Source organism: Nerophis lumbriciformis, linkage group LG05 (genome assembly GCF_033978685.3).
Source record: "Nerophis lumbriciformis linkage group LG05, RoL_Nlum_v2.1, whole genome shotgun sequence".
Taxonomy (NCBI): Eukaryota; Metazoa; Chordata; class Actinopteri; order Syngnathiformes; family Syngnathidae; genus Nerophis; species Nerophis lumbriciformis.
Window position 1 is genome coordinate 111,729 of NC_084552.2, and position 15,772 is coordinate 127,500.

At 23.3% G+C, this 15,772-nt stretch overlaps 1 protein-coding gene across 1 annotated transcript in view; it reads left to right on the plus strand.

The window, feature by feature from the left end:
* podxl (podocalyxin-like) overlaps positions 1-15,772 on the plus strand; it is a 95,163-nt gene that overhangs the window by 64,995 nt on the left and 14,396 nt on the right. Inside the window, exons 3-4 of the mRNA XM_072913129.1 lie at positions 209-357; positions 435-458. Coding sequence (XP_072769230.1) covers positions 209-357; positions 435-458 — 173 coding nt within the window. The remainder of the gene's footprint in view (positions 1-208; positions 358-434; positions 459-15,772) is intronic.

Here is a 15,772-nt window from a genome sequence, read left to right on the forward strand (position 1 = left end):
TACCAAATATGCCAACAATCGATTCCAGTATCAATGTGATGATATCAAATATGTCAACTATAGATTCCAATGTCAAAGTGATATCAAATATGTCAACAATGAATTCCAGTATCAATGTGACAATATCAAATATGTCAACTATAGATTCCAGTGTCAATGTGATGATATGAAATAGGTTCCAGTATCAATGTGATGTCTTCCAACACAGAGGAAAGCACTAGAAGCCTGAGACAGACAACAGAAACAAGGACCTTGCAGCCAGCAGAGAGGATGGGGACCCACACTGTGGCCCCCACTGGGGCCCCAACAACACCTTCTGATGTGGAACTCTTCAACTCCAACCCTAAGAAGTATTGGGTAAGACACCCGGTCATGTGACTTGCAGTCTTTCTTTGTGACTAACCACACTTCATTTCTTTCTTCTTTATATGTAGTACTCTCTCAACAGTGGACACCAGGTACTGTACTCTCTCATATTATATATATATTACATACTGTACTCTCTCATATTATATATATATTACATACATCTACACCAGGTACTGTACTCTCTCATATTATATATATATTACATACATCTACACCAGGTACTGTACTCTCTCATATTATATATATATTACACACACCAGGTACTGTACTCTCTCATATTATATATATATTACATACATCTACACCAGGTACTGTACTCTCTCATATTATATATATATTACATACATCTACACCAGGTACTGTACTCTCTCATATTATATATATATTACATACATCTACACCAGGTACTGTACTCTCTCATATTATATATATATTACACACACCAGGTACTGTACTCTCTCATATTATATATATATTACATACATCTACACCAGGTACTGTACTCTCTCATATTATATATATATTACATACTGTACATACATCTACACCAGGTACTGTACTCTCTCATATTATATATATATATATATATATATATATATATATATATATATATATATATATATATATATATATATATATATATATATATAAACATACATACACACACATACATACATTGTAGCGGTTGCTTTAAGGACATAATTGACCACACCTGTTTACTTGACTTTGTGGTCATTATTGACTGTCATTCTTCTATTGTGCAGTTAACAATGTTGTTCTTGTTTAGCATTCATATACAGAATTTGTTATGGATTGGACAGAAGGAGATGACGGCAACAGACACCAGAGCGCAGTATGTAGCTCTGAGATTTATTATATATATAGACCATATATATATATATATATATACATATATATATATATATATATATATATATATATATATACTGTATATATATATATATATATATATATATATATATATATATATATATATATATATATATATATATATATATATATATATATACTGTATATATATATATATATATATATATATATATATATATATAATAATCAAACAATACTAAATATAATAACGAGGCAGTCCATGGGGTAGGCAGACGGTCCAGGGCGAGAGAGAGACGTCAGAGTCAGAGTCCATGCGAGGGGTCAAGGATCGAGGGTGGTCGTCCAAAGTCCAAAAGAGAAGTCGAGGCGCACAGCTCGATCACGCGGAGACGAAGGCAGATTGCTGGGGAGGACGACAAGGAAGAACAATGAAACACAGAGAGAGGGAGAGAGAGAGAGAGAGAGAGAGAGAGAGAGAGAGAGAGAGAGAGAGAGAGAGAGAGAGAGAGAGAGAGAGAGAGAGAGAGCATAAAGCTGGGTATCGGCTTACGGTACAGAAGACTATATTCCTGCGCGGGATGGCAGATTGAGCAGGCTTATGAAGGCAGCTCGTTCATCACGGGCTGGTGCGCGGATTGCAGATTGTCTGCAGGCGCAAGGAGGCACAAACGCAGCGGAGAGAGAGCACCTGTGGGCGTGGCCCGCGGTGCGCTCATCAGGACGCAAAGATGAGGGCGCAATATATATATACTCTATAACCACATATAAATATATATAGTCTATAACCACATATAAATATATATACACTATAACCACATATAAATATATATACACTATAACCACATATAAATATATACACTATAACCACATATAAATATATATACACTATAACCACATATAAATATATATACACTATAACCACATATAAATATATATACACTATAACCACATATAAATATATACACTCTATAACCACATATAAATATATATACACTATAACCACATATAAATATATATACACTATAACCACATATAAATATATATACACTATAACCACATATAAATATATATACACTATAACCACATATAAATATATATACACTATAACCACATATAAATATATACAGACTATAACCACATATAAATATATATACACTATAACCACATATAAATATATATACACTATAACCACATATAAATATATACACTATAACCACATATAAATATATATACACTATAACCACATATAAATATATATACACTATAACCACATATAAATATATATACACTATAACCACATATAAATATATATACACTATAACCACGTATAAATATACATAAACCACATATAAATATATACACTCTATAACCACATATAAATATATACAGACTATAACCACATATAAATATATATACACTATAACCACATGTAAATATATATAGACTATAACCACATATAAATATATATAAACCACATAAAAATATACATACACTATAACCACATATAAATATATATAAACCACATAAAAATATATATACACTATAACCACATATAAATATATATACACTATAACCACATATAATTATATATAGACTATAACCACATATAAATATATATACACTATAACCACATATAAATATATATACACTATAACCACATATAAATATATATAGACTATAACCACATATAAATATATATACACTATAACCACATATAAATATATATACACTATAACCACATATAATTATATATAGACTATAACCACATATAAATATATATACACTAAAGCCACATATAAATATATATACACTATAACCACATATAAATATATATACACTATAACCACATATAAATATATATACACTATAACCACATATAAATATATACAGACTATAACCACATATAAATATATATACACTATAACCACATATAAATATATATACACTATAACCACATATAAATATATATACACTATAACCACATATAAATATATATACACTATAACCACATATAAATATATATACACTATAACCACGTATAAATATACATAAACCACATATAAATATATACACTCTATAACCACATATAAATATATACAGACTATAACCACATATAAATATATATACACTATAACCACATGTAAATATATATAGACTATAACCACATATAAATATATACAGACTATAACCACATATAAATATATATACACTATAACCACATATAAATATATATACACTATAACCACATATAAATATATATACACTATAACCACATATAAATATATACAGACTATAACCACATATAAATATATATACACTATAACCACATATAAATATATATACACTATAACCACATATAAATATATATACACTATAACCACATATAAATATATATACACTATAACCACATATAAATATATATACACTATAACCACGTATAAATATACATAAACCACATATAAATATATACACTCTATAACCACATATAAATATATACAGACTATAACCACATATAAATATATATACACTATAACCACATGTAAATATATATAGACTATAACCACATATAAATATATATAAACCACATAAAAATATACATACACTATAACCACATATAAATATATATACACTATAACCACATATAAATATATATACACTATAACCACATAAACATATATATACACTATAACCACATATAAATATATATACACTATAACCACATATAAATATATATACACTATAACCACATATAAATATATATACACTATAACCACATATAAATATATATACACTATAACCACATATAAATATATATAGACTATAACCACATATAAATATATATACACTATAACCACATATAAATATATATACACTATAACCACATATAATTATATATAGACTATAACCACATATAAATATATATACACTAAAACCACATATAAATATATATACACTATAACCACATATAAATATAAATACACTATAACCACATATAAATATATATACACTATAACCACATATAAATATATATACACTATAACCACATATAAATATATACACTCTATAACCACATATAAATATATATACACTATAACCACATATAAATATATACACTCTATAACCACATATAAATATATATACACTATAACCACATATAAATATATATACACTATAACCACATATAAATGTATATACACTATAACCACATATAAATATATATACACTATAACCACATATAAATATATACAGACTATAACCACATATAAATATATATACACTATAACCACATATAAATATATATACACTATAACCACACATAAATATATATACACTATAACCACATATAAATATATATACACTATAACCACATATAAATATATATACACTATAACCACATATAAATATATATACACTATAACCACATATAAATATATATACACTATAACCACATATAAATATATATACACTATAACCACATATAATTATATATAGACTATAACCACATATAAATATATATACACTAAAACCACATATAAATATATATACACTATAACCACATATAAATATATATACACTATAACCACATATAAATATATATACACTATAACCACATATAAATATATATACACTATAACCACATATAAATATATACACTCTATAACCACATATAAATATATATACACTATAACCACATATAAATATATATACACTATAACCACATATAAATATATATACACTATAACCACATATAAATATATATACACTATAACCACATATAAATATATATACACTATAACCACATATAAATATATATACACTATAACCACATATAAATATATATACACTATAACCACATATAAATATATACACTCTATAACCACATATAAATATATATACACTATAACCACATATAAATATATACACTCTATAACCACATATAAATATATATACACTATAACCACATATAAATATACATACACTATAACCACATATAAATATATATACACTATAACCACATATAAATATATATACACTATAACCACATATAAATATATATACACTATAACCACATATAAATATATATACACTATAACCACATATAAATATATATACACTATAACCACATATAAATATATATACACTATAACCACATATAAATATATATACACTATAACCACATATAAATATATATACACTATAACCACATAAACATATATATACACTATAACCACATATAAATATATATACACTATAACCACATATAAATATATATACACTATAACCACATATAAATATATATACACTATAACCACATATAAATATATATACACTATAACCACATATAAATATATATAGACTATAACCACATATAAATATATATACACTATAACCACATATAAATATATATACACTATAACCACATATAATTATATATAGACTATAACCACATATAAATATATATACACTAAAGCCACATATAAATATATATACACTATAACCACATATAAATATATATACACTATAACCACATATAAATATATATACACTATAACCACATATAAATATATACAGACTATAACCACATATAAATATATATACACTATAACCACATATAAATATATATACACTATAACCACATATAAATATATATACACTATAACCACATATAAATATATATACACTATAACCACATATAAATATATATACACTATAACCACGTATAAATATACATAAACCACATATAAATATATACACTCTATAACCACATATAAATATATACAGACTATAACCACATATAAATATATATACACTATAACCACATGTAAATATATATAGACTATAACCACATATAAATATATACAGACTATAACCACATATAAATATATATACACTATAACCACATATAAATATATATACACTATAACCACATATAAATATATATACACTATAACCACATATAAATATATACAGACTATAACCACATATAAATATATATACACTATAACCACATATAAATATATATACACTATAACCACATATAAATATATATACACTATAACCACATATAAATATATATACACTATAACCACATATAAATATATATACACTATAACCACGTATAAATATACATAAACCACATATAAATATATACACTCTATAACCACATATAAATATATACAGACTATAACCACATATAAATATATATACACTATAACCACATGTAAATATATATAGACTATAACCACATATAAATATATATAAACCACATAAAAATATACATACACTATAACCACATATAAATATATATACACTATAACCACATAAACATATATATACACTATAACCACATATAAATATATATACACTATAACCACATAAACATATATATACACTATAACCACATATAAATATATATACACTATAACCACATATAAATATATATACACTATAACCACATATAAATATATATACACTATAACCACATATAAATATATATACACTATAACCACATATAAATATATATAGACTATAACCACATATAAATATATATACACTATAACCACATATAAATATATATACACTATAACCACATATAATTATATATAGACTATAACCACATATAAATATATATACACTAAAACCACATATAAATATATATACACTATAACCACATATAAATATAAATACACTATAACCACATATAAATATATATACACTATAACCACATATAAATATATATACACTATAACCACATATAAATATATACACTCTATAACCACATATAAATATATATACACTATAACCACATATAAATATATACACTCTATAACCACATATAAATATATATACACTATAACCACATATAAATATATATACACTATAACCACATATAAATGTATATACACTATAACCACATATAAATATATATACACTATAACCACATATAAATATATACAGACTATAACCACATATAAATATATATACACTATAACCACATATAAATATATATACACTATAACCACACATAAATATATATACACTATAACCACATATAAATATATATACACTATAACCACATATAAATATATATACACTATAACCACATATAAATATATATACACTATAACCACATATAAATATATATACACTATAACCACATATAAATATATATACACTATAACCACATATAATTATATATAGACTATAACCACATATAAATATATATACACTAAAACCACATATAAATATATATACACTATAACCACATATAAATATATATACACTATAACCACATATAAATATATATACACTATAACCACATATAAATATATATACACTATAACCACATATAAATATATACACTCTATAACCACATATAAATATATATACACTATAACCACATATAAATATATATACACTATAACCACATATAAATATATATACACTATAACCACATATAAATATATATACACTATAACCACATATAAATATATATACACTATAACCACATATAAATATATATACACTATAACCACATATAAATATATATACACTATAACCACATATAAATATATACACTCTATAACCACATATAAATATATATACACTATAACCACATATAAATATATACACTCTATAACCACATATAAATATATATACACTATAACCACATATAAATATACATACACTATAACCACATATAAATATATATACACTATAACCACATATAAATATATATACACTATAACCACATATAAATATATATACACTATAACCACATATAAATATATATACACTATAACCACATATAAATATATATACACTATAACCACATATAAATATATATACACTATAACCACATATAAATATATATACACTATAACCACATATAAATATATATACACTATAACCACATAAACATATATATACACTATAACCACATATAAATATATATACACTATAACCACATATAAATATATATACACTATAACCACATATAAATATATATACACTATAACCACATATAAATATATATACACTATAACCACATATAAATATATATACACTATAACCACATATAATTATATATAGACTATAACCACATATAAATATATATACACTATAACCACATATAAATATATACACTCTATAACCACATATAAATATATATACACTATAACCACATATAAATATATATACACTATAACCACATATAAATATATATACACTATAACCACATATAAATATATATACACTATAACCACATATAAATATATATACACTATAACCACATATAAATATATATACACTATAACCACATATAAATATATACAGACTATAACCACATATAAATATATACAGTTTATAACCACATATAAATATATATACACTATAACCACATATAAATATATACACTCTATAACCACATATAAATATATATACACTATAACCACATATAATTATATATAGACTATAACCACATATAAATATATATACACTAAAACCACATATAAATATATATACACTATAACCACATATAAATATATATACACTATAACCACATATAAATATATATACACTATAACCACATATAAATATATATACACTATAACCACATATAAATATATACACTCTATAACCACATATAAATATATATACACTATAACCACATATAAATATATACACTCTATAACCACATATAAATATATATACACTATAACCACATATAAATATATATACACTATAACCACATATAAATGTATATACACTATAACCACATATAAATATATATACACTATAACCACATATAAATATATACAGACTATAACCACATATAAATATACATACACTATAACCACATATAAATATATATACACTATAACCACACATAAATATATATACACTATAACCACATATAAATATATATACACTATAACCACATATAAATATATATACACTATAACCACATATAAATATATATACACTATAACCACATATAAATATATATACACTATAACCACATATAAATATATATAGACTATAACCACATATAAATATATATACACTATAACCACATATAAATATATATACACTATAACCACATATAATTATATATAGACTATAACCACATATAAATATATATACACTAAAACCACATATAAATATATATACACTATAACCACATATAAATATATATACACTATAACCACATATAAATATATATACACTATAACCACATATAAATATATATACACTATAACCACATATAAATATATACACTCTATAACCACATATAAATATATATACACTATAACCACATATAAATATATATACACTATAACCACATATAAATATATATACACTATAACCACATATAAATATATATACACTATAACCACATATAAATATATATACACTATAACCACATATAAATATATATACACTATAACCACATATAAATATATACACTCTATAACCACATATAAATATATATACACTATAACCACATATAAATATATACACTCTATAACCACATATAAATATATATACACTATAACCACATATAAATATACATACACTATAACCACATATAAATATATATACACTATAACCACATATAAATATATATACACTATAACCACATATAAATATACATACACTATAACCACATATAAATATATATACACTATAACCACATATAAATATATATACACTATAACCACATATAAATATATATACACTATAACCACATATAAATATATATACACTATAACCACATATAAATATATATACACTATAACCACATATAAATATATACAGACTATAACCACATATAAATATATATACACTATAACCACATATAAATATATATATACACTATAACCACACATAAATATATATACACTATAACCACATATAAATATATATACACTATAACCACATATAAATATATATACACTATAACCACATATAAATATATATACACTATAACCACATATAAATATATATACACTATAACCACATATAAATATATATAGACTATAACCACATATAAATATATATACACTATAACCACATATAAATATATATACACTATAACCACATATAATTATATATAGACTATAACCACATATAAATATATATACACTAAAACCACATATAAATATATATACACTATAACCACATATAAATATATATACACTATAACCACATATAAATATATATACACTATAACCACATATAAATATATATACACTATAACCACATATAAATATATATACACTATAACCACATATAAATATATATACACTATAACCACATATAAATATATATACACTATAACCACATATAAATATATATACACTATAACCACATATAAATATATATACACTATAACCACATATAAATATATACAGACTATAACCACATATAAATATATACAGTTTATAACCACATATAAATATATATACACTATAACCACATATAAATATATATACACTATAACCACATATAAATATATATACACTATAACCACATATAAATATATATACACTATAACCACATATAAATATATACAGACTATAACCACATATAAATATATATACACTATAACCACATATAAATATATATACACTATAACCACATATAAATATATATACACTATAACCACATATAAATATATATACACTATAACCACATATAAATATATATACACTATAACCACATATAAATATATATACACTATAACCACGTATAAATATACATAAACCACATATAAATATATACACTCTATAACCACATATAAATATATACAGACTATAACCACATATAAATATATATACACTATAACCACATGTAAATATATATAGACTATAACCACATATAAATATATATAAACCACATAAAAATATACATACACTATAACCACATATAAATATATATAAACCACATAAAAATATACATACACTATAACCACATATAAATATATATACACTATAACCACATATAATTATATATAGACTATAACCACATATAAATATATATACACTATAACCACATATAAATATATATACACTATAACCACATATAAATATATATACACTATAACCACATATAATTATATATAGACTATAACCACATATAAATATATATACACTATAACCACATATAATTATATATAGACTATAACCACATATAAATATATATACACTAAAACCACATATAAATATATATACACTATAACCACATATAAATATATATACACTATAACCACATATAAATATATATACACTATAACCACATATAAATATATATACACTATAACCACATATAAATATATATAGACTATAACCACATATAAATATATATACACTAAAACCACATATAAATATATATACACTATAACCACATATAAATATATATACACTATAACCACATATAAATATATATACACTATAACCACATATAAATATATATACACTATAACCACATATAAATATATATACACTATAACCACATATAAATATATATACACTATAACCACATATAAATATATATACACTATAACCACATATAAATATATATACACTATAACCACATATAAATATATACAGACTATAACCACATATAAATATATACAGACTATAACCACATATAAATATATATACACTATAACCACATATAAATATATATACACTATAACCACATATAAATATATATACACTATAACCACATATAAATATATACAGACTATAACCACATATAAATATATATACACTATAACCACATATAAATATATATACACTATAACCACATATAAATATATACACTATAACCACATATAAATATATATACACTATAACCACATATAAATATATATACACTATAACCACATATAAATATATATACACTATAACCACATATAAATATATATACACTATAACCACATATAAATATATACAGACTATAACCACATATAAATATATACAGACTATAACCACATATAAATATATATACACTATAACCACATATAAATATATATAGACTATAACCACATATAAATATATATAGACTATAACCACATATAAATATATATACACTATAACCACATATAATTATATATAGACTATAACCACATATAAATATATATACACTAAAACCACATATAAATATATATACACTCTAACCACATATAAATATATATACACTATAACCACATATAAATATATATACACTATAACCACATATAAATATATATACACTATAACCACATATAAATATATATAGACTATAACCACATATAAATATATATACACTAAAACCACATATAAATATATATACACTATAACCACATATAAATATATATACACTATAACCACATATAAATATATATACACTATAACCACATATAAATATATATACACTATAACCACATATAAATATATATACACTATAACCACATATAAATATATATACACTATAACCACATATAAATATATATACACTATAACCACATATAAATATATATACACTATAACCACATATAAATATATACAGACTATAACCACATATAAATATATACAGACTATAACCACATATAAATATATATACACTATAACCACATATAAATATATATACACTATAACCACATATAAATATATATACACTATAACCACATATAAATATATATACACTATAACCACATATAAATATATATACACTATAACCACATATAAATATATACAGACTATAACCACATATAAATATATATACACTATAACCACATATAAATATATATACACTATAACCACATATAAATATATACACTATAACCACATATAAATATATATACACTATAACCACATATAAATATATATACACTATAACCACATATAAATATATATACACTATAACCACATATAAATATATATACACTATAACCACATATAAATATATATACACTATAACCACATATAAATATATACAGACTATAACCACATATAAATATATACAGACTATAACCACATATAAATATATATACACTATAACCACATATAAATATATATAGACTATAACCACATATAAATATATATAGACTATAACCACATATAAATATATATACACTATAACCACATATAATTATATATAGACTATAACCACATATAAATATATATACACTAAAACCACATATAAATATATATACACTATAACCACATATAAATATATACAGACTATAACCACATATAAATATATACAGACTATAACCACATATAAATATATATACACTATAACCACATATAAATATATATAGACTATAACCACATATAAATATATATAGACTATAACCACATATAAATATATATACACTATAACCACATATAATTATATATAGACTATAACCACATATAAATATATATACACTAAAACCACATATAAATATATATACACTCTAACCACATATAAATATATATACACTATAACCACATATAAATATATATACACTATAACCACATATAAATATATATACACTATAACCACATATAAATATATATAGACTATAACCACATATAAATATATATACACTAAAACCACATATAAATATATATACACTATAACCACATATAAATATATATACACTATAACCACATATAAATATATATACACTATAACCACATATAAATATATATACACTATAACCACATATAAATATATATACACTATAACCACATATAAATATATATACACTATAACCACATATAAATATATATACACTATAACCACATATAAATATATATACACTATAACCACATATAAATATATATACACTATAACCACATATAAATATATACAGACTATAACCACATATAAATATATACAGACTATAACCACATATAAATATATATACACTATAACCACATATAAATATATATAGACTATAACCACATATAAATATATATAGACTATAACCACATATAAATATATATACACTATAACCACATATAAATATATATAGACTATAACCACATATAAATATATATAGACTATAACCACATATAAATATATATACACTATAACCACATATAAATATATATAGACTATAACCACATATAAATATATATAGACTATAACCACATATAAATATATATACACTATAACTACATATAAATATATATACACTATAACCACATATAAACAGAGGTGGGTAGTAACGCGCTACATTTACTCCGTTACATCTACTTGAGTAACTTTTGGGATAAATTGTACTTCTAAGAGTAGTTTTAATGCAACCTACTTTTACTTTTACTTAAGTATATTTATAGAGAAGGAACGCTACTTTTACTCCGCTACTTTTATCTACATTCAGCTCGCTACTCGCTACTGATCTTTATCCATCTGTTAATGCACGCTTTGTTTGTTTTGCTTTGTCAGACAGACCTTCAAAGTAGGAACTATCACATGCCTGCGTTTCACCAATCAAATACACTCACTGGTGACGTTTGACTCCGTTTCACCAATCAAATACAGTCACTGGTGACGTTTGACTCCGTTTCACCAATCAAATACAGTCACTGGTGACGTTTGACTCCGTTTCACCAATCAAATACAGTCACTGGTGACGTTTGACTCCGTTTCACCAATCAAATACACTCACTGGTGACGTTTGACTCCGTTTCACCAATCAAATACAGTCACTGGTGACGTTTGACTCTGTTTCACCAATCAAATACACTCACTGGTGACGTTTGACTCCGTTTCACCAATCAAATACAGTCACTGGTGACGTTTGACTCCGTTTCACCAATCAAATACAGTCACTGGTGACGTTTGACTCTGTTTCACCAATCAAATACAGTCACTGGTGACGTTTGACTCCGTTTCACCAATCAAATACAGTCACTGGTGACGTTTGACTCCGTTTCACCAATCAAATACAGTCACTGGTGACGTTTGACTCCGTTTCACCAATCAAATACAGTCACTGGTGACGTTTGACTCTGTTTCACCAATCAAATACAGTCACTGGTGACGTTTGACTCTGTTTCACCAATCAAATACAGTCACTGGTGACGTTTGACTCTGTTTCACCAATCAAATACAGTCACTGGTGACGTTTGACTCCGTTTCACCAATCAAATACAGTCACTGGTGACGTTTGACTCCGTTTCACCAATCAAATACAGTCACTGGTGACGTTTGACTCCGTTTCACCAATCAAATACAGTCACTGGTGACGTTTGACTCCGTTTCACCAATCAAATACAGTCACTGGTGACGTTTGACTCTGTTTCACCAATCAAATACAGTCACTGGTGACGTTTGACTCAGTTTCACCAATCAAATACAGTCACTGGTGACGTTTGACTCCGTTTCACCAATCAAATACAGTCACTGGTGACGTTTGACTCCGTTTCACCAATCAAATACAGTCACTGGTGACGTTTGACTCCGTTTCACCAATCAAATACACTCACTGGTGACGTTTGACTCCGTTTCACCAATCAAATACAGTCACTGGTGACGTTTGACTCTGTTTCACCAATCAAATACACTC